Source organism: Archocentrus centrarchus, chromosome 19 (genome assembly GCF_007364275.1).
Source record: "Archocentrus centrarchus isolate MPI-CPG fArcCen1 chromosome 19, fArcCen1, whole genome shotgun sequence".
Taxonomy (NCBI): domain Eukaryota; kingdom Metazoa; phylum Chordata; class Actinopteri; order Cichliformes; family Cichlidae; genus Archocentrus; species Archocentrus centrarchus.
Window position 1 is genome coordinate 25979769 of NC_044364.1, and position 22209 is coordinate 26001977.

The 22209-nt window shown below is 40.2% G+C and overlaps 1 protein-coding gene across 1 annotated transcript in view; it reads left to right on the forward strand.

Annotated features, from left to right (window-relative positions):
* Window positions 1–22209, forward strand: part of myo15b (myosin XVB) — a 142673-nt gene that overhangs the window by 33435 nt on the left and 87029 nt on the right. The window contains exons 15-19 of the mRNA XM_030755367.1: window positions 9146–9271; window positions 9348–9425; window positions 13147–13295; window positions 17292–17540; window positions 17810–18220. Of these exons, the coding sequence (XP_030611227.1) occupies window positions 9146–9271; window positions 9348–9425; window positions 13147–13295; window positions 17292–17540; window positions 17810–18220 (1013 nt within the window). The remainder of the gene's footprint in view (window positions 1–9145; window positions 9272–9347; window positions 9426–13146; window positions 13296–17291; window positions 17541–17809; window positions 18221–22209) is intronic.

Genomic DNA, 22209 nt, shown 5'->3' on the forward strand with positions numbered 1-22209 from the left:
CAAGTATCAAGAGAAGCCTGGAGGAAAAGAAAAAAAGTTTTCAACAATCATCTGAAACAGCTGAAGTCAGTTGAAGATATCAGGCTGACAGCTGTACACCACTATCTCAAAGTAGGCAGTGCATACCACTTCTAACTTCACATTTCCAAAATTCAAGTCTGCTCTTTGCAAATTCATGATCCATAGCTGGCACCTGCAAAAGAAGATAAAAAGTCAAATAGCTGTCAAATATGTACAACCCCAATTCACTGAAATTGTGTAAAACATAAATACAAACAGAATAAGATGATTTGTGAACGCTTTTCAACCTATATTCAGTTAAATACACTACAAGGACTAGCTATTGAATGTTCAAACTTTATTAAATAAATAAACTGTTTTTTTTTTTGTTTGTTTGTTTTGTTTTGTTTTGTTTTTTGCAAATATTCACTCATTTTGAATTTGAGGCCTGCAACATTTTCCAAAAGAGTTGGGAAAGGGGCATGTTTACCACTGTGTTTCTAAATTAATTCTAAATTAATCAGCTTTAATTTAACAGGTTTTAAATTTTGAATATAAGGCCCAAAGAGATGTTGGTGCAGTTGAGGGAGGCCATCATTAGGCTGAAAAGAAAGACAGCAAAAACTTCAACTCATTTATATAGGTAAGAGAACAACTTAAGAAAAGCGGAAAAGCAGCTCGTGATCCAAAGTATACCACATAATAGAATAGAATAGAATAGAATAGAATGCCTTTATTGTCATTATACAGGATGTACAATGAGATTACAATGAGATAATCTGTCTAACGTGGTGGAGGCAGCATTATGACATGTGTGGACGAGGCCACACACAACATTTGGTGATGTCCATGGGTTCTAGACTTCAAGCAGAAATTTACTGCTAAGTTTTTTCCTCCAAGTATTAAAAAGAGGCTTTATGTTTAAATTATATTAATTTGTTTGATTAATTTTGAACCTCTGAAATTGGAGGACTGTTTATATAAATGGCTGTAATTCTTAAACAGTTCATGCCAAATTTTTGTAAAACCCCTTGAAATAAAGCTGAAAGTCTGCCATTCAATCGCATATTGATTTACAATCCACTGCAGAAATCATGTCTTATGGGGGGTACTATATCTGTAAAATAACAAAATGATGCTTTAGTTTTAAAGTCATTTCATTTATACTGCATAGAGATACAGCATTCAGTTCATTTCTTTCTTAACTCTGAAACTTTACAAACATCCAACCGGTAGATGAAGCAATATATAAATAAAGTTTTTCCATACATATGTTTATGTGTGGCATTTCAGACACTAGAAATATAGACAACTATGTATGAATTCAAAGATTAATTGTTGACATATAGTTTTTTGTTTCACGGAACACTACAGAAAACCTTTATTTCAGGTGTACTTGTATTTAAGGCAGTGCATCAAAATGTCAACATAAATTAAAATGAATTCAAGGAAAAGTAGAAAAAAAGTATTTGAGTTATACTTACCAAGTCCTGATATCCTATCCTATCCTGTCCTATCCTGTCCTGTTCTGTCCTGTCCTGTCCTGTCCTATCCTGTCCTGTCCTATCCTGTCCTGTCCTGTCCTGTCCTGTCCTATCCTGTCCTGTTCTGTCCTGTCCTGTCCTGTCCTATCCTGTCCTGTCCTATCCTGTCCTGTCCTGTCCTGTCCTGTCCTATCCTGTCCTGTTCTGTCCTGTCCTGTCCTGTCCTATCCTGTCCTGTCCTATCCTGTCCTGTCCTGTCCTGTCCTGTCCTGTCCTGTCCTATCCTGTCCTATCCTGTCCTGTCCTATCCTGTCCTGTCCTGTCCTGTCCTGTCCTATCCTGTCCTGTTCTGTCCTGTCCTGTCCTGTCCTATCCTGTCCTGTCCTGTCCTGTCCTGTCCTGTCCTGTCCTATCCTGTCCTGTCCTATCCTGTCCTGTCCTGTCCTGTCCTGTCCTATCCTGTCCTGTTCTGTCCTGTCCTGTCCTGTCCTATCCTGTCCTGTCCTATCCTGTCCTATCCTGTCCTGTCCTGTCCTATCCTGTCCTGTCCTGTCCTATCCTGTCCTTTCCTGTCCTGTCCTGTCCTGTCCTGTCCTGTCCTGTCCTGTCCTGTCCTGTCCTGTCCTGTGCAGATCAGTCAAACTTTGACAACTGGTTCATGTTCAGTATTTTGCATGGAGAACATATAGTAAGTTAATACTTTTATAACTGTCAGATTTCATAATTCATAAATTTGAATAGTGTTCATGTGAAAATTAATTATAATTTTTTTGGACACTGAGAAGGTGGTCTAATTATTTAGTAGAATGAAGTTATGTATTTTTTTAATAGTTGTTTGTTGCGATGTTACTGAATGGCACTTATACATAAAACCTAACTGGGACATGCGTGAGAGTGGAGCCACATAATTTTTTGACCTATCTCTCATTACTTTTAATCATTTTGTAGGAGTTCTTTGTGGAAGTAACTACTGTCATGATATTTAATAAATAGCTTGGTGTCAAAATAAAGAGCCTCAAGTTTATCGGATAGTCTTGTGGAGTTGTTTGAAAAACAAAGGAATGATTTTTTTTTTCTGGAAATTTACTAACATACTCAAAGTAGGCCAGTTTCATAAATCCTCATTTTTTGTGCAGGGTAAGATTTTTTCCATCAATATGAACAATTAATTTAGTTTGAATTACTTATACTTTTTATGAAAATTGTGTGTAGTTTCCGTATGTATTTATTGTATTGTATTGTTTGTATTGCTTGTATTTTCTCAGTTTCAATTTTGTGTAATTTAGTCATTTTAACCTTGATTGTATAACATTTGTTTTTTTTTTAGCATGACAAATTGTGATTTGTCCAGGGACAACAGATGAAAAATAGCCTTTTGGCTAATTCTGGCGCATTTACAGATTGTTCATTAATGTGCATTGTCCCTACCAAATAAATAAATTCAAATTCAAATTCCATGCAAATATTATTAAATGAGGCCCAGTGACATTATTTGTTTAAATAAAGGATTTATTATTATTAATATTATTATTATTATTATTATTATTATTATTATTATTATTATTATTATTAATAATAATAATAATAATAATAATAATAATAATGGAGCACCACAGGGGACGGTCCTGTCTCAATTCGTATTTACTCTGTATGCCTCAGATTTCCAGTATGACAGCGAATGATGCCACCTGTAGAAGTTCTCTGGTGACACCGTAGTGATCGGGTATATTAGGGGTGGGCAGGAGTTGGAGTACAGCAAAACAGTGAGGAGCTTTGTGGAGTACTTTGACAGAAATTGCCTTCTCAGCAAGAGAAAAGAGAAAGTGGTTGACTTCCAGAGGGAAAAAACTGCAATACAGTAAGCCCATTAACATTATAGATGATGAGGCTGAAACAGGGGACAAATACAGGTAATTGGGGGTTCACTTGAATGACAGACTAGACTGGAGGAGCAACAGCAATGCTGTGTATGAGAGGGGGATGAGTAGACTCTACTTTCTGAGCAAACTCAGATCCTTCAATGTGTGCAGTAAGATGCTGGAAATCAGTCTGTGGTAGCGAGTGCCATTTACTTTGCTGTTGTCTGCTGGGAAACAGCAAATTATCAGCAAACTCATTCATAAGGCTGTAATATGATTCAGTGAGGGACAGGAGGTCAGTAAACAAATGCTCTCAATTAACCAGTCAGACCCACTGCATTCCATACTAGAGGCAGCAGAGCTCATTTTCCCTGAGGTTTATTCAGCCCTGCTGCCATAAAGAACACTACAGGTAATCATATAAAACCTTTTGTGACAGGTCAGTACACCTGTCAGCACATAAAATTCCACAGCATTTCTGTATTACACCTTCTTACTGCTATCTATGAAGGCCATTTGTACTACTTCTTGCTAGAATTTCCTTTTGCAAAGTCTCAGTCTTACTTTTCTTTTTCTGTAATTTCTCTGTCTTTTTTTTTTTTAATCACTGTTGTATAGAAAATTTTGCACTACCTAAGTCTTCACTATGGGCCTGTGGTGCTTCTAACCATGCTGTTTTTTAGTGATGATTATAACATCTGTTTTTATTTTTTATGTTGCTGCTGTAACACATCAACTTCACTTGCAGGATCAAAATGTTCAAATCAATATACGGTGTTGTGAAAAAGTATTTGCCCCCTTACTGATTTCTTAGTTTTTTGCATATTTGTCATACTTACATGTTTTCAAATTTTAAAATTAGTCAAAGATAACCTGTGTAAAAACAAGATGCAGTTTTTAAATGACGATTTTCGTTAATCAAGGAAAAAAGCTATCCAAACCAAGTTGTTGCCTTGTGTGAAAAACTATTTGCCCCCTTTTGTTAAATCATAAATTAATTGTGATTAACCACAATTTTGGAAGGTTGAGTTCAGTTTCACTAGTCACACCCATGCCTGATTGCTGCCAGACGTTGATTCAAGATATCACTTAAGCAGAAGCTGTCTGACAAAGAGAAGTAGATTAAAAGACCTCAAAACACAGCACATCATGCCACAATCTAAACAAACAGCTGACAAACAAAGTCATTGATATCTGACAGCCTGGACAGGGTTACAAAGCCATTTCTAAGGCTTTGGGACTCCAGCAAACCACAGTGAGAACCATTATCCACAAATAGAGAAAGTCTGGGACAGTGGTCAACCTTCCCAGGGGTGGCCAGCTTTACAAAATTACTTCAAGAGTACATCAACAACTCATCCAAGAGGTCACAAAAGAACCTAGAACAACCTCTAAAGAACTGCAGGCCTTATTTGCCTCAGTTAAGTTCAGTGTTCATGATTCAACAATAAGAAAGAGAGTGGGCAAAAATGGCATCCGTGGGAGAGCTCTAAGGCAAAAAACATTTCTGACCAACACATGCTTGTTTCACATTTCCCATAAAAACATCTTGATGAGATGATTTTTTTGGAAAATATTCTGTGAAGTCACAAGACAAAAGTTGAACTTTTTGGAAGGTTTGAGTCCCGTTACATATGGCATAAAAGTGGCACAGCATTTAATAAACAGAAGATGTTACCAACAGCTTACTGAGACATGACATTTTGTGTTGCCAATAGGTGGCACTAACACTCACTGACTATATGCAGCAGCGTGTTCAGGGTGGAACTCTTATCAAACTAGTGATGTTTGGTGCAGATTGGACAATGTGTTTTTGAGTTACAGAAATTTTGTGCATGAGGGCGAAACATAAAAATTTGCCACAGTGCCAAGGTCAGTTTTCCAGTTATTTCAAATACTTGATTGCAGTTCAGTTCAGTTCAATTCAGTGTACAATCAGTTATTAGGTTTAGGAAGCAATTGCTTTTTCGCACAGGGCCAGGTAGGTTAGGATTACTTTTTTTCCTGAATAAATGATTTATTGTTATTATTTATAAATACTGTCAGCCCCTCAGCCTCCCAGAAGTAGAATCTTTAGATGGCATAACTTCCCTGGAAGTACAGGTTCTAAAACACATAATTACCAAGTCTCAGTAAATCTAAATGGGTTGCATTTGAGCCTTAGTGACTTTATTCACTGTACTGTATCAATTCAAAAGCGAGTGGCTAAGTGGCTAAATAAGAACCAGGAATAAGAAATGCTAAAATCATAATAAATATAAACCACTGAGAACACTGTCACTTTCTGTGATTGGCATTAGTATGCTAAGAACTAAGTTGTTCAAGATTTTTAGAAAGATATATCAGTGGCATCAATTTAAAAATGTCCAGGTCTTGGGTCTGTGAACCTTTGTTCTTTAGTTTAATGGACTTTTTAAGTTAGTTTATGTTTCATTTCATTTTTCATTTCATTTTCATTTTTATTTCATTCAATCAACATATAAATAATTCTTATAGCACCCAAAAGAGAAGAGAAAAAAAATCATGAATGAAAAGGAGCAGAAAGAAGTATAAACTTATAATATCTGCCCCTCATTCACACAAACACACACACCAAAAAAAATAAATAAATAAAAATAAACTTTAGCTATTCAGCTTGGAAGACTGTTACTGGCATATTTCAAATATACAAAGTTACAGTATACACAACAAAAAAAATACAAAACATCAACTTATTCAGTACCATATCGCTTCATCATAATAATTTTCAATTTTCTTTTAAATATAGAAAGAGATTGAGATTGTTTTATCTCACTGTCAAGATTGTTCCATAAATTGACACCTTTAACTGAAATACATCTTTCCATAGTCATTGTTCGAAATCTTGGTTTTTTTAAAAATTTCAATTCCTTTTAGATTATATTTACTTTCTCTTTTAACAAATCTATGTTGAATATTGATTGGTAATATTTGTTTATGTACTTTGTACATTATTTTTAAAATATTATATTCTATCAATTCATTAAATTTCAATAAATTTAGTTGTATAAATATTGGATTTGTATGGTCTCTATATCCACTTCCATTTATAATTCTAACAGCTCTCTTCTGTAGAAGAAGAATCGAATCTATATGAGTTTTACAAGTGTTACCCCATACTTCCACACAATATGTCAGATATGGAACAATCAGTGAGTTATACAAAATATACAAGGCTTTTTTATTTAATAATTCCTTTACCTTATTTAAGACAGCAATAGTTTTGGATATTTTAACTTTAATATAGTTTATATAAGCTTTCCATGACAAATGTTCATCTATAAGAATACCCCAAAATTTTATTTCTTTTGTTTTTTGTATTTCTACTCCTTCAACATATAATCGAGCATCAATACTTTTTTTACTACTGCAAAATATCATAAACTTTGTTTTATCAATATTTAAAGATAATTTATTACTATCAAACCAGCTTTTAATTTTTATAAATTCATTTCCAACCACATCCAACACTTGTTTAATATTTTCTCCTGAATAAAATAAAGTTGTATCATCTCCAAATAAAATACACTTCAGTGACTTTGAAACCATAGTAATATCATTAATATACATAAGGAAAAGTATGGGTCCCAGGACCGATCCCTGTGGTACTCCACAACTTATATTGCAAATAGCAGATTTTCTTGTGCCTTCGTGGTTACTGCTTCATCTTGTTATATTGTTTCACGTGTTCCCCCTATGTATTCATAGTTTTGTTCCCAATGGTTTTGACTTTAGTTCTCCCTGTGTCTTTCCCAGTGTCCCTCCCTTTTGTGTAAAGTCTCTTGTGTGTCTGTCTCCCTGTGTGGTGTCAAGTTTGTGTCATTTTGTTCACCTGTCCCCCCCAGCTGTTTCCACTTCCTCATTATCCCTCTGTATATGTATGTATATATGGCAGAAAATCCTAGGTGACATCTTTCTTGAGTTCATCACATTCACAATATTTTCAGAAAACTTGATCTCTGACCTTGCAGTGAAGGTTATATGACATTTAAGGTTTGTACATTTGTACATATCCATTTCTCTCTTTTTCTTTATTTTGACAGGTAATCAGGTTGTTTGTGAAGGAAGACACCTGAAACACTTTAATTAAAAAAGCAAAACATTTAATACATTAAAGAATCAGAAAAAATACACACATGCATGTGTGTGTGTGTGTGTGTGTTCTCTCTCCGAGCCCGTGTTCCTGTCTGACCGTAACATTTTTATACTGACAGCCTCCTCTTATCTTTTTTTATTTATTTATTTTTTTTTTTATCTTAAACATAAACAATCTCTGGGTGCTACAAGTTGACCTTTGTCAGCTGTGGAGTCATAAAGCACATCATCCTGATGTTTTAATTATGGTCCTCAAGATAAGATGCACTGAAACAGAGAAGTTAGTCTACTATTTTCTGATCAGTTGCTCTCTGTCTAATGTATTATTTATTGTTTATTATTTGGTTGAGCCACTGTTTATTAATTAATTTACTGGTGTTTACCTTTAAACATTTGTCCTTTATTAAATGAGTAAAAAATAATCCCTAACAATTTCTTTCTCCTCTTCCTCCACTAGTGAGTTCTCCTTCCTCATTCTCTTCCTGCTCACCTGAAGCCTCATATCCTGAAGTCAGGACTCTAACATGTGGAAAGGTGCACAGACATGCTTATTTATTTCCAGTAGTTGCAGTTACTGATTTTCGGTAAATTAGACATGTAATTCGACATGCACATCTATGAACAGCTGACAACAAACTGGCTATAACAACAATAGCTGGTTATAAGCTAACATTATGCCACCTAATGTTAGGCTCAAGTGTGCTAAAAGTCAGTTTCCATCTGATGAACAATTTGATTATATTTGCACATCTTATGAGAGTTTATTCACAAAGTGTCCGAGTCTGCTAAAATAGCAGTGCTTACTGACAGAAAAGTTATGGAAATCCTCAACAATCCAGCTCAGTATCACTGTCATCTGTTAGAAATTACCTTCACTGACTCATTGGCCGGTATCAGACTCCAAGATTTACGGCCTCCTCATAGTTGTGGATGCCTCACACCCAGCATTATAAGGTAAACAATGATCAATCAGCCGAGACTTAGTAGTTGAATGCTGGCCAGAGGATTTGGGGGTAAAATATCCCAAAATATTTAGTTATCTATATCCGTTTTTTATTCCTTTTATTTCCTAGTGTTTATTATTAAAATATATTAAAATATAGTGTATACAAAAACATTTTTTTAAACATAAACAGTAGTAGAAACACACTAGCCACAGCCATTATGGTTAAACACAAGATAGGCAGCTCCGGCCGTTACGGGGTACAGAGGGTTTAACTGTTGGCATATTAGCTTTTTGAAACCAAATGTCCTAAACTCAGGTGGCTCTGACTTGTGTGCAGTCCTTAGCAAAATTGAGGGACTCTGCTTATTAAACAAGTATATCTGCTTTATGATCCTGTTTTATTTACTCTACTGGGGTCCATACCTTACCAAATGAAACTGGGGACTGAGCTCATCAACTTATCAGGAAAATATTTATTAAGTCACAGAATCAGTGAGTTGAGGGCTGTCTTCATGTAGCCAACCAGAGGAGTTTCCCCTTGCTGAGTGTTAACGAGAATGCAGGTTTAAGGCACATCCACACTGGCTTCACGTTTCAGATCTGGAACCTATGCCTAGCTTTTATATACAATCTGGGGTACTTTCCCCTTTTCTCTACATCAAGCTGTGTTTGAGTGTATATAAAACACTGAAATAAAGCTTAATTGTCCCTTTGGGGTGCTGGTGGGGGGGTGTCACTGACAGGCCACTGACCATACCTTCCTCCAGAAGTGCCACTACCATCATGGAAACAGCCCCTATTATGCCAAGCCCAAGAATCCATTGCCAGTCTTCACTGTTTATCACTATGCTGGACCTGTCACTTATCAGGTATTAGGCACAACACACTGCTGTATACAGTGTATGTATGTTTAACTGAAAAAGAATGTGACTATCTTTTTTCCAGGTTCATAATTTCCTGAATAAGAACCATGACCAGTTTAGGACAGAAGTGGTGGCGCTTTTTGCCAGGAGTCGCATAAAGGTAAACCGAATATTAGAGTCAAACAGGGTGCTGATAGAGTCCCTTCATTAAAATATGGCTAGTGTCTACTTGTAGAAAGCTTATGGACATTTTTAAAGGTACCCTGGAAACATGGTTTTGTGTGCTCTGCAGTGTTTCCTGATTTTTCTATGGTGTGTGTGTATGTCTGTGTTTGCATCTCTTAAATTGCAATGAACGGAAATCATATGAAATGATTGTACTCATATATTGGAACGAATTAAGGGAATTATATGGTTATTTTAACACCTTATGATTATTGATTAGGATTTGACATCTAAGGGTGTTTTCATACCTGCAGTATTTAGTCCGTTTAAATCAAACTCTTTCATTTTCCCCATTGGTGCAGTTTACTTCAGGTGTGGACCGAAACAACCACACCAACACCGTTTGGAGGAGGTGGTCTTGGTCTGGTTCCAAACCAACTGTAGAGCTATTGGTTTATGGCAGGGCTCTTCAACTCCAGGCCTCGAAAGCCCTTGTCCTGCAGGTTTTAGATGTGTCCCTGATCCAACACGCCTGAATCAAACGGCTGAATTACCTCCTCACTATGCAGTCAAGTTCTCCAGAGTCCTGCTAATGACTTCTATATTTGACTCAGGTGTGTTGAATCGGGTAAATAGGGTGGGGGGGTGCAGACAGAGGCGAGGGGGTCAGGGCATTATGGAACCAGATCCCAGCTCCCAGCCAAAACAGTTCGCTGAGAGTGATGGACGTATGTCAGCGGCTGTGTTACACCGGATCCAGCTCACACAGATCCTCAACCGACTCTGGGAGACACACAGGTCTCCATGAGCCCCACGAATCACAGAGAGTGCTGTGAGGAAGAGCATCTGTGTCACATTGTCCCGGACAGATATGATTACCAGCCTCAAGGCCGGCTAGGGAGCCAAATTCCTGATAATGCAGATGTTGTTTTGGAACAGGCTGATTGTTATTTTTCCAACAGCCTTCAGTTCACTGGGGACCCACTCAGTAAATCCAATAATCCAAATTTTTCAGTTACCGTTCTCGCTGTGCAGAACCGTACGTTATCTCCAAATCTAACCCCTTTCGTCTGCGAGTGCATTCTCAGCTGGACTACGCATTCAGCTTGTGGCTCAGGTTCAACAGGCTTTGAGTCTGAGTCCGAACGGTCCTACACAGCCCATCCATCTGGTTCTGCAGTCTCGGCAGATGTCGAATTGCTACCCAGATTTTCTTAATTTCCCGGTAAATCAGGTATCCTCCAAGACCAGACAGAAGAGTTCCCATTACCAAAAAGCCGAATATGTATACGTCTTCCACGTCCTCAACCGACTCTGAGAGACACACGGGTCTCCATGAGCCCCACGAATCAACAACGTATCCGACTGGGTCAGTTCCACTAGGACAAAACCAAAAGCAAACTCAGAACATAGAAGAAATACAACAATAACAGAATCTCAGGGAAACAAAAACACAAGACGCTGAGCAAAATCCCCAAGAACATGACAGTGAGTAGTGAAACTGATGTTTCTGATGTAAGAATTGCACCAAAGCAATCAAGAAAAAGTGAATTTATTATGGAGAGCTCCAATAGGTTTTGATTTGTGATCAACTGACCTGTGCTGCTGCTACTGCACTTTGTGGAGTTACACAACTGAATTCAACAAGATGTAACCCAATGTTTGACGTGCTATCTGGGCTGGTTTGGATCCCCAACACTGAAAATATAGCTGCACACAGACTACTTTTCATTGTGTCAAAGTGTCATTTTGTCAGTGTTGTCCCATGAAAAGACATACTTAAATATCTGCAGAAATGTGAGGGGGTACTCACTTTTGTGATACACTGTATGCTCCAGCTCAGCACTGAGCTTTACTGTAAATTCACCACAGTACAGCAAGCTAACCTGTTTATCCTGCACTAAATTGCAGTATATTCATGCAACCTTTGAGTAACACAGTTAGTATATCTCAGTTTGTTCTGCAAGATGTTTCACAATATGAAAAAACACAACTTCACATCATATACAGATCCAATATCTGATTTTAAAAATGAGGACATAACGTGCTAACTTTAAAATTCCAGTTTTTAAAATACCACTGAGTGGTCCTTACCTTTAAATATAACCTTTATTTTCCGTCTAGGCCAATCTTTTTTTTTTAATATCTTTTTCAATCTGAGTGAATTTATCTCACACTCTTCTCTCCCTGGGAAATGCAGCAGCTGTACCTTTAGCTAGTAGACACACTGTGTGACAAACTACGCACAAAGTATAGCGCTGTAAATGATACATAAATTACATGGTTTTGCCTATTTCATCTCTTTGTATGTAATAAGCCTTGGTGATGGACTGTTTGAAGGCGAGCAGTCGCTATCACAAGGCAGAAGCTGCACTCAGTTTTTGGCAAAGTGACTTATATATTTGATTTTTTATCAGGTAAAAACTGTCATTGACATTAAAAATGTCTTTTTAAACAGAAATCTGGCTAAGAAATTGCAGGAAATATAACATCACAGTTCTATAAAAATATTTTTAAGTGGCGAAAAAGCACTGGATTGATTATAATGTAGGTACAATAACAGACTCCTAAAGATTCTTGCAAAACAAGTTATTTCTTCATTTTATATATAAGCCCTGACTGCACTCTATTTACCAATATAAACAAAGACATTACACATAAAAGCACATAAAAACATCCAAATTACTTTATGGCATCCCCCCCACATCCCCCACCCAAAACATAAAAATGACAACCACGAAACAAGGGCGAGTCAACCATGTTTACAGGCAGCATTTCCTCTACTACATATTGTCCAACCAATATCTCCAACTCTCCCCCACTTACTGGTTTTGTACTGAAGTCCAGCTTTTGTTGTTTGGATGCTGGGGGGCCTCCTGCATTAGTTGCAGTTCTCTGCTTTGCACCACCTGGTGGGACTTGCTCTGTTTGCACTGACTCCAAACGATTCTTCAAATTTGACATAGTATTTTTGAAGCTAGATAACATTTTGTCAACAGCACAGAGTGCTAAAAAATAACCTTGATATTGTCATCTTTAGCTGACACAAACTCAAAATACTGCCTGTATTTCTAGCTAGAAAACATGTATCTCTCTCCTCCCTCCATTGTTTATGTTTGTGTCACTGTGTACTATAATTGTCCTCATGCTGAAAATGGGTCTTAATTGTCGCATTGGCAAGACATCCCTTCCAAGACGCAAGAAGAAAGCAAAAATCTATCTTTGTACTAAGGAAAATGACAAAAATAGTAACGCACAGTGACTTGGATAAGTTACTTTAATCTGATTACTGGACTGCAAATAGTAAAACACATTAGATTTCTCATTACTGAAAAAAGTGGTAACGCCTTACTAAGTACTGGCTTCACTGGTTGCTGTCAACTCTTAAACGGGTCTATTTCTGTACACACTGTGAACTTTTCCTGAAGCTAACCATAACTTATAACCCTTAACCAAACTGACAATGAAAATGAATGTTAAAATTGCTTCCACATGACACTTGAACTCCCAATTTCATTGTACGAAATAAACCCAGCCGTGACACAACCCTTTTGATGTTTAGATTAAAACCTATTCATATCATGGTTCTCACCAGAATAGGTGAGAACTACAGTTTTCCAAGATTTTAAACTATATTATAGGCACCTACAGACAAATTGCATATTTTATAGGGATATTTGTAAGTTTGAATTTGCACATCTTTCATATGGCCACAGATGGTGTCAGAGTTGTTCCAGAAGGTTCAAGACAATTACATCCAGCAGAAAGATTTGGGCTGGAGGAAGAAGGGGCTACACCAACAGTCCACTACTGCTGCTTCTCACTTCCTCCAGTCTCTGAATGAACTTACCACCCGCTTGGAGAGGTACCAACAGAAGAACTGGCTGATACAGAGCTGTCATTATCAAAATTGTGGATCATTATGGAAGCCAACTCAGTGTCATTGGATACTATTGCACTGCATGTTTGAAATCAAACTGTGGGTTGTAGAAAACATAGCTTTAGTAAATATCATGAAAAAAAATTGTAAAGAGGATGGGTTTAGTTCATTTACTGTGCTTGTAAAAGCGGCTGCAGTTCATTTTTCTGAAAAGCTATTTTTGTAGCATAGAAATGAAATAGATTTGAAAGCTACATTTGTATTATATAGACATTATCTCTGATTATTAAACACATATTTGACATGTAAACAAATAGTAGACACCAACATCAGCACAAAATATAGGATACGAATATTCAAAAACATTAGCAGTTCAGCCTTTATTGATTCACATGCTGGTCTAAGGTTGTACCACTGTCTTGATGACTAACCTGTGTCTGTCTTTTTCCTTGATATCCCAGATGCAAAACTTCATTCATTCATTGTCTGAAGCCAAACTATGTCAAGGTAACATCAACAATTTTGTACTGATACAAATATTTATACTAGGGGTGGGACTCGATTAAAAAAATAATCAAATGAATTAGAAGCTTTGTAATTAATTAATAGAAATTAATTGCATTTTAATCACATTTAAATATTTAACAAGAGAAATATTAATTTAAGTTTGGTTGATGAATGAATCAATATACATAAGCTTAAACTTCAAAATTGTGTTTATTTTCCCACCAGTCTACTACACAGACCAACGAAGGGTGGAAGTGCTCCTGTGATAAGCAAACTCCCAAAGTTAAAGTTAAGCATCATAACTGGATAGTTTTATTCAACATTAATCTCTCACTTAATATAGTTGGAAATTAATCATTCGCTCAGCTGTATTCCTTGATGTTGAAATGTGTTATGCTTGTTTTAACAGTTTATTTTCAATAAAAGAATTAAAATTAAACCACAAAAAGGAGAAAAAGTTTGTTCTCCGTTTAACCAGCTGCTTTTCCACAGCTGTGCTTCACACTCACGTTGCTAGGCAACATGAGCTACACAGAGGTGAGGGCAGGCGATGCTGATATGAAGGCTAGCCGCTCACTTCCGGCCTTTGCGGTCTTCGTGGGCTGTGAAGGACCCTGGGCCGGATCCTTCGAAGGATGCGGCCCCTGAATTTGGACATTGTGCATTGATATAATCTGTATGCCTGGAATCCATGCACTGAGAAACGTTCCACGGTGCAAAGTGCGATTAAAATGCATTAAAAATTTTAATTCTATATTTTCCCCATAATTAATTCATCGAAATTAATGCGTTAAAGTCCCACCCCTAATTTATACATGTGAACACAAATTCTCATATATTTCTTTTCCATCATCCATTTCCATGCGTCAAGTGTGTAATGTAGACCAATTTTTATAGAACTGCTGCCTGTGCTAAAATATGGTACATTTAGAGCATCAAGAAGACTGCTGGCTGATAAAGTTGGGAGGGGGCAGGGGCTACTGAACCATCTGAAGTCTAAGTCATCACCAGTGGTGACCCTAAGCCTAACTCTAACCATATATTCACAAGGTACTGCTGTCAAAATGCAGACAAAAAAATCTTCTCCTCCTAGATTTTACCATGTGTGCTTCACATAACTAACTCCTTAACCATGTGGACTAGGGCAAAAATTCAAACGGTTGCAGAAAAATGAGAAAACGGTCTTTACGAAGCATTATGGTACTTTATGGTACATCATATGAATGCATGTACAATGACGGTTCAATCACAGGTAAGAATTGATGCATACAGCAGAGCAGAGAAAGAGGGGGTGTGGAGACACAGAAATGTTGTAATTTCTAAATATTTTAAGTTGAGAGAAAATATATCAAGAAAAAATAAAGACCGAGAAAACCTGCCAGAAGGTTTATAGAGGAGGAAAGTGATCTGGGTGAAAAACCAAACTTGTCTGGAGCAGATCCAGCTAATCCTCTTCTCTCTGGAGAGGAGTCCTACCCAGGGTCAGAGCTGGTGATAGACGTACAGGACTTCTAGGGTTAGGGTTTGGTTTACCCCAAAAAGAACCTCTGGAATCAGGGACAGGAGCTGCCACATTATTTGCCATACAGGCCCCAAAACACCTAGACAGTTCTAATATAAAAGTTGCAATATATGGAAAACTGAGAGAGCAAGGCTCACTCTTTTGTGCAAATTTATTATAGTTCATATTTCAAGTTGAAGTTGTTTTACATTCTCTTCATGTTGAATTTCAGTTTCCTACTTCAATACAATTCTGAAAAATCAAAGTCCATTTTTTGGTTTGTTTTTTCACTTTAAACTGTTGTTACATTGTCTTAACTCACAATAATATAAAATAACTGCTAGATATTCAAAGCTGAAGTTATTCTAAAAAAAAAGGGGGGAGGGGGGGGCAAAAGCTGGCTTACTTTTTTACAGCCAAAACCTACAAAAAAGTCCAGGCAGCCTGTATGATACTTGGTAAATAAGTGTAAAGTGGACAAATACAGTAGAATAGAGAATTAAGAGGCCTTCAACAATAAGTAGAGACCTAACTACAACAACAACCAGAGGACAGCAGCGAACATACAGAGTTACAGATATCACAACAAATTAAAGCTGCAAGCAGAAATGAGAGGGTCCTCACACCTGGGCGCAGGTCTAGGCGGAGGCTGCTTGGGCATTGCGTCATCCAGCTACTGAATGCCTATTTTGCCCATTTGATGCAGATATCAATTACATGAATCAATATAAATTTTGGTTTGATTCTTTAGGGGGTGCTGTCACACCAATTGCCACTGTTTCTGAATTTGTGCATTTATGCTTGGTAAGTAAATAAATGATTCAAATTTGAGGCAAATCGGACAATGTATGTGCAAGTGATTACACATAGTTTTCCAGCCAGCCACTAAAATAAAAACCTAAATCAGACTGTTGCTATGGCAACACCATTTAATACTCTACAAACCTTTGACAACTTTTGATGTCCCACTTGTCTAGATAATGTTAGGGTGATTTTGGTCTCAGTGGGTTCAACACCCTCAAAATGTGGGGTGCACCCCACTGGTGGGGCACAGGGTCATGACAGGTGTGGTGCGAATGCCCTGGGAGAAAAGTCATGCAGAGCATATGTTGACCACTGGATGAATTCTCACAGCAGAACAAAGAAACATTAGCAGATATGTTAGTACAGCAACTAGCAAAACTCCTTCACCACAGATCCACCATATTCAATGATCAGAGTGATACCTGCACGACAGAGGTGTGTGCCAAATTTCATGACTTTTCAAGCTTTTCAAGCCCCTCAACAAATATTCATTTTTCACGGTGAATTAGCAAGCCTCCAGGGTGCGCCATTAAAAGCTAAATTTTTGCACTGAATCATCATCAAGGCTGATGTTTACTCTGAGTACTTTTTTTTTCCTCAGCCTGTCATGTCTGGCAGTGTTTGCAAGCAGAATCGTGATCTGAATGCACTGTTGTGCCAAACATATTTGTTCTTCCAAGATGAGCTCTATAGAGTCTCTATAGGCTTTTCTTGTTAATGTTTGTGTTTTTATTTTATATATTTATTTGTGTACATATACATGTAGTAATTCCAGCTGACAGGCTGAGGGAAAAAAAAAAGAGAGAGAAAGGGGAGAAGACAGACAAAGGGGACAGAGCAAAACTAAACTAACCAAAACAATTCAAATGCTACAACTACAAAAGAAAGAAAAAAGAAAAAAGACAACATACCAAAAAACAAAACAAGCAATACCTGGAAAAAACTATGCAGAAGAGGCACAACAAAATGAAGCATGGCTGTTACAAGAACAACAATTTCGTTATGCTGTGATTACGTTAGTGTGTATGTCATGAAATGCACTTACCAACGAGGGCAGAAAGCCGCTGCTCCACCCACAAGGAGCTAGAGGCAGGCAGAGAGGGACCCAGGAAATTCGAGCCATCCGCAGCCCATCAAGAGCCATGAAAACCTGTGGCCGCACATTCCAGCAACAACCGCATGCCCACCCCAGCAGAGGGGAGAGAGAGGTCCCAGACAGAGCCCCCCCAGTCGAGGAGCAAGGGCCCCAAGGAATCTGAGGCAACAGGAAACCGGCCCCCCCCAGAGGCCAGCCCCCTGTGCAGGCCGGCGACAGGGCCCCAGGTCCCAAGCGCCCAAGATCCACCCGACATACCGCAGAGCCTCCCCCACACCAGAGAAGCCCAAGCCACCCTGGCCCACAGCCCCCAGGAGAGCAGGTCGACACACACGCCAGAACAACCAGCCCGGCCCAGGAACCCCAAGGGGCCAACATAGCGACAGCACCACGGAGCACCGCAGCACCTGAGACTGGCGCCACCACCCGCGCCACAGAGGGTAGCCTGCTCCACTCCAGATACTCATTCACTCAACGAGAGACACAAACAAGAAACAAGACAAACTGGCCTGAGTTGGGAATACGGTGCCCAGTCCACCCCAGCCACTCCACGACGGCAACCCCCACCCCCCCATGTTGCAGGCACCCCAGAGCCCCAAAAGCGCAGACTGAACATGCCGACGCAGGCCGGGCCAACCCACTCCACCTGGTGGCGCGCCCGGGACAGCAGAGACCCCCCTGGCGCCAGAGGGGACCCACCGGCAGCCAGTGCGATCCCAGAGCCCTGGGCCCCAGACTCCACGCCCCGAGAAGACCGGCCAATCCGGCCAAGGGCCAGCACCTATCACCCCAAACACCCCAGCCACACCCCAAGACTGCAAGGAAGCACCCACCCAAGCCCCCCCACCACTATCAACCAGGACAAGCACACGGACACCACAAGAAGAAAGCCCAAGGATTCCAATCTTGGCGGCTAACGGACACACACGGGCCCCGGAGTCCACCCCAGGCCACCTACAAAGCACACCGGGAGCAGAGCCCACAGCCAACCACCCCCGCTAAGTAATGGAGCTGATCAGTGATAACCAGAGAGAGTCAAATTCACCCAATTGGTTTTTAGAAGAAGCAGACATCCTCTCTAAACTAACATGATCTAATAATAGATTTCTGTATTGAGTAATACACAGTTTATTTTTTGATTTCCAACTCATGAAGATAGTTTTCTTAGCGATGCACAAGGGGGTAAGAACTATGTGTCATATATATGACTCCATAACTAATTCACTGACGTCACCTAAAATACATAGACTGGGGGAAGTTGGAACACCACAGCTAAACCATGCGGATAGGTCTTCACATATCCCCTGCCAGAACCTCTGAACAGTAATACAAGACCACAGAGCATGCATATAGTTCTCCTCTGAATTGTTTGTGCAGTGGGTGCATGTGTTTGAGTGTGTAAGGCCCATTTGGAACATCCTTTGTCCAGTATAGTGCGTTCTATGGAGAATTTTATATTGTATAAGTTGTAATTGGGGACTTTTAGTCATTGTTACGACCCGTCTAGGGGCCCGGAGCGCAACATGACTGAGAACACCATTCGCCCCCCAAGACCCAAGCAGCCACACAACAACCGTCTATGCAAATATATATACACAAAGCTTTATTGGTTCACAGACAGATACACAGAGCGATTCACATCAGGGTGAGCCCAGGCCAAAACAATAAACAAAACGGGAACTAAAAACTACCGTGATCCGGCGTCTAACCTAAACCAAAAAGAAACAAAACAAATGACACTTGCTTACCTCCCTACCTATAACAACACAGGAGAAAACTGAAAAAACAAACTGGCGGCTCACCCCTACCCACTCTGGAACAGAACATATGTTTAGTATGGTGGCTGGTTGAACGCTTGGGGACACAAATGATGCTCTCGGGTCCGCGTGGTCCCTCCAGCCTCCTAAGTAGGGCGTGTCCCTCTATCGCAGCCAACCGTCAGCAGGCGGGAGCACACCGCACCAATCGAACCCGAGCACCTGCACAGACAAATTAGCATATAACAGACACACCCACACACAATACCCTTACAGACGTAACACCCCCATCACCAAGAATTAAACAGCGTTTAATTCCAACTCCTAGACAAGACGTCTGCCAGAACATTTTCAGTGCCTTTCTTGTGGCTAATCTGCAGGTTGAAATCTTGCAGAAGCAGAGACCAGCGCATTAGCCGTTGGTTTGAATTGCGCATCTGGGACAGAAACACCAAGGGGTTATGACCAGTAAAAACCTGAACTGGGTCCGCACTGGACCCAACATAAACCTCAAAATGCTGGAGCGCTAGGATCATTGCAAGCGCTTCTTTCTCAATTGTGCTGTAATTTAACTGGTGTTTGTTAAATTTTTTTGAGAAATAGCAGACAGGATGATCCACCCCCTGTGTATCTTCCTGTAGAAGAACGGCTCCTGCACCACAGGCGCTGGCATCAACGTCCAACTTAAAAGGAAGCGCCGGATTTGGAGCGACAAGGACCGGCGATCCACATAACAGGGTCTTCGCAGAATCAAAAGCAGACTGACACGCGGATGTCCATACAAATGGTTTTAGAGGGCTCACCAGCGCAGTAAGGGGAGCCACCACACTAGAAAAGTTCTTACAAAAACCTCTGTAATATCCGCACATTCCGAGAAATCGCCTTAGCGTTTTTTTTGTCTGCGGAACAGGAAAGTCGAGAATAGCCTGTACTTTGGCTGTTACGGGTCGCACCTGACCATGGCCCACTTGCTTCCCCAGATAAGTAATGGTCGCTTTTCCAAATTCACATTTAGCCAAGTTTAATGTGAGTGAGGCTTCCTGAAGACGATTAAACACAAGGGTTAGGGTTTCTAAATGGTCAGACCAAGTAGATGAATAAACCACAACATCATCCAAGTACGCCTCACAACCACAAACTCCGGCCAGTACTTTATCCATTAAGCGCTGAAACGTAGCAGGTGCGTTCCGCAGCCCAAACGGCATTACTGTGTACTGTAAAAAATGATCGGGGGTCACAAAAGCAGAAATATCTGAGGCTCGTGGAGTCAGCGGCACTTGCCAATAACCTTTTAACAGGTCAAGTTTAGTTACGTATTGGGCTGCACCAACCCGATCGATACAGTCATCCATCCTCGGAAGAGGAAAAGAGTCCGGTTTTGTGATCGCATTCACTTTGCGATAATCATTACAAAAACGAGAGGTGTCGTCAGGTTTTGGAACCAGAACACAGGGAGAACTCCAAGCACTAGCACTGGGAATTGCCAGTCCGTGTTTGACCAAATATTCTACCTCCTGCTGCATGATCGTACGCTTAGCAGAGTTAATGCGATACGCGTGTTGCTTGATTGGTGGGTGACCCTGCACATCAATATCGTGACATAGCACAGATGTTTGTTGGGGATGGTCAGAGAAAAGCAACAAGTGGCTCTCTATGAGGGCAAGAATGTCAGCTTTAGCAGGGGCAGAAAGGTCAGCCAGGAATGACTCAAGATTATTCAGCACCTCAGAGTTTGTTAGCCGACCCACTCTCACATCCTCTCTCCCGGTCAAACCATCATCAGAAGGTCTGTAGGAAGACACAGAACACACAGGGACTGGGGCAGCAGAGCTGTCTCTCGAGATATAGCGTTTCAACATGTTAACGTGGCAAACTCTGGTTTTCTTTCCTCTATCTGGAGTGTGGATCACGTAGTCTGTGTCACTGATCTTTCGCTCCACGTGATATGGACCTGCAAACTGCGCTTGTAAGCTGGATCCTGATAAGGGCAGCAACACTAACACCATTTCACCAGGCTGGAAATCCCTGGTAACACATTTCTTGTCATAACGAACCTTCATCTTATGTTGGGCATGAGCTAAATTCTCCTGCGCTAACTGGCAGGCATGGTGGAGCTTCTCCCTAAAGTTACTAACATAGTCCAACACGTTATGTTGGGCTTGAGGAGTCTCCGACAACCACTTTTCTCTAAGGAGACGCAGAGGTCCACGTACCACGTGACCAAACACAAGATCAGCGGGACTAAATCCTAAAGACTCTTGTGTGGTTTCTCTCATGGCAGACAACAGCAAGGGCAAACCCTCGTCCCAATCTCTACCAGTGTCAAGACAAAATTTCCGCAGCATCATTTTCAGAGTCTGATGAAATCTCTCTAAAGCACCCTGTGACTCCGGGTGGTATGGGCTGGAGGTTATATGCTTAATTCCCAACTCCTTCAGAACCTGTACAAACAGCTTGGACATAAAATTCGTACCTTGGTCCGTTTGAACAACGTGTGGTAGCCCAAACGTAGAAAAGAATGTAGTAAGGGCCTTCACAACGGTTTTTGCTTTTAGAGATCGCAGGGGAAAAGCTTCAGGAAATCTTGTGGCAGCACACATTACTGTAAGAAGGTATTGGTGACCGGCTTTGGATTTTGGCAGTGGGCCCACGCAATCCAGAATGATTCTCTCGAAAGGTTCTCCTATCACTGGAATAGGGTGTAAAGGTGCCTGTGGGATAGTCTGGTTTGGTTTACCCGCCATCTGACATACGTGACACGAGCGGCAATACTTCAGCACATCAGATTTTAACCCAGGCCAAAAGAAACTACGCAACACACGGTGGTAGGTTTTCTTAATACCAAGATGCCCGGCCATACCAGAATCATGAGCCAAACTAAGTACCTGTAACCGATAGGGTTGCGGTACCACCACCTGGGTGATACTGTGCAGGCCACTGGAGTCAGGGGACCATTTCCTCATGAGGACTCCATCCTGTAGGAAGAAGTAAACGGGGCATCTCTCTTCGCCAGAGGCTGCAGCAGAGGTCATGTACACACTTAGAGATGAATCGTTTTTTTGAGCATCTGCTAACAAATCCCTATTTAGCTCTAAGCTCAACTCAGGTCCCTTTTCCAGCATGTCACCCTGAACCGCGGGTGTACTCCCCTCAGCAGGAGTCACTGGAGCAGGCAAGAGACTTTCATCTAACGCAGCCATAAACGTGTCAGCACAGCCAACAACATCAGAAAAT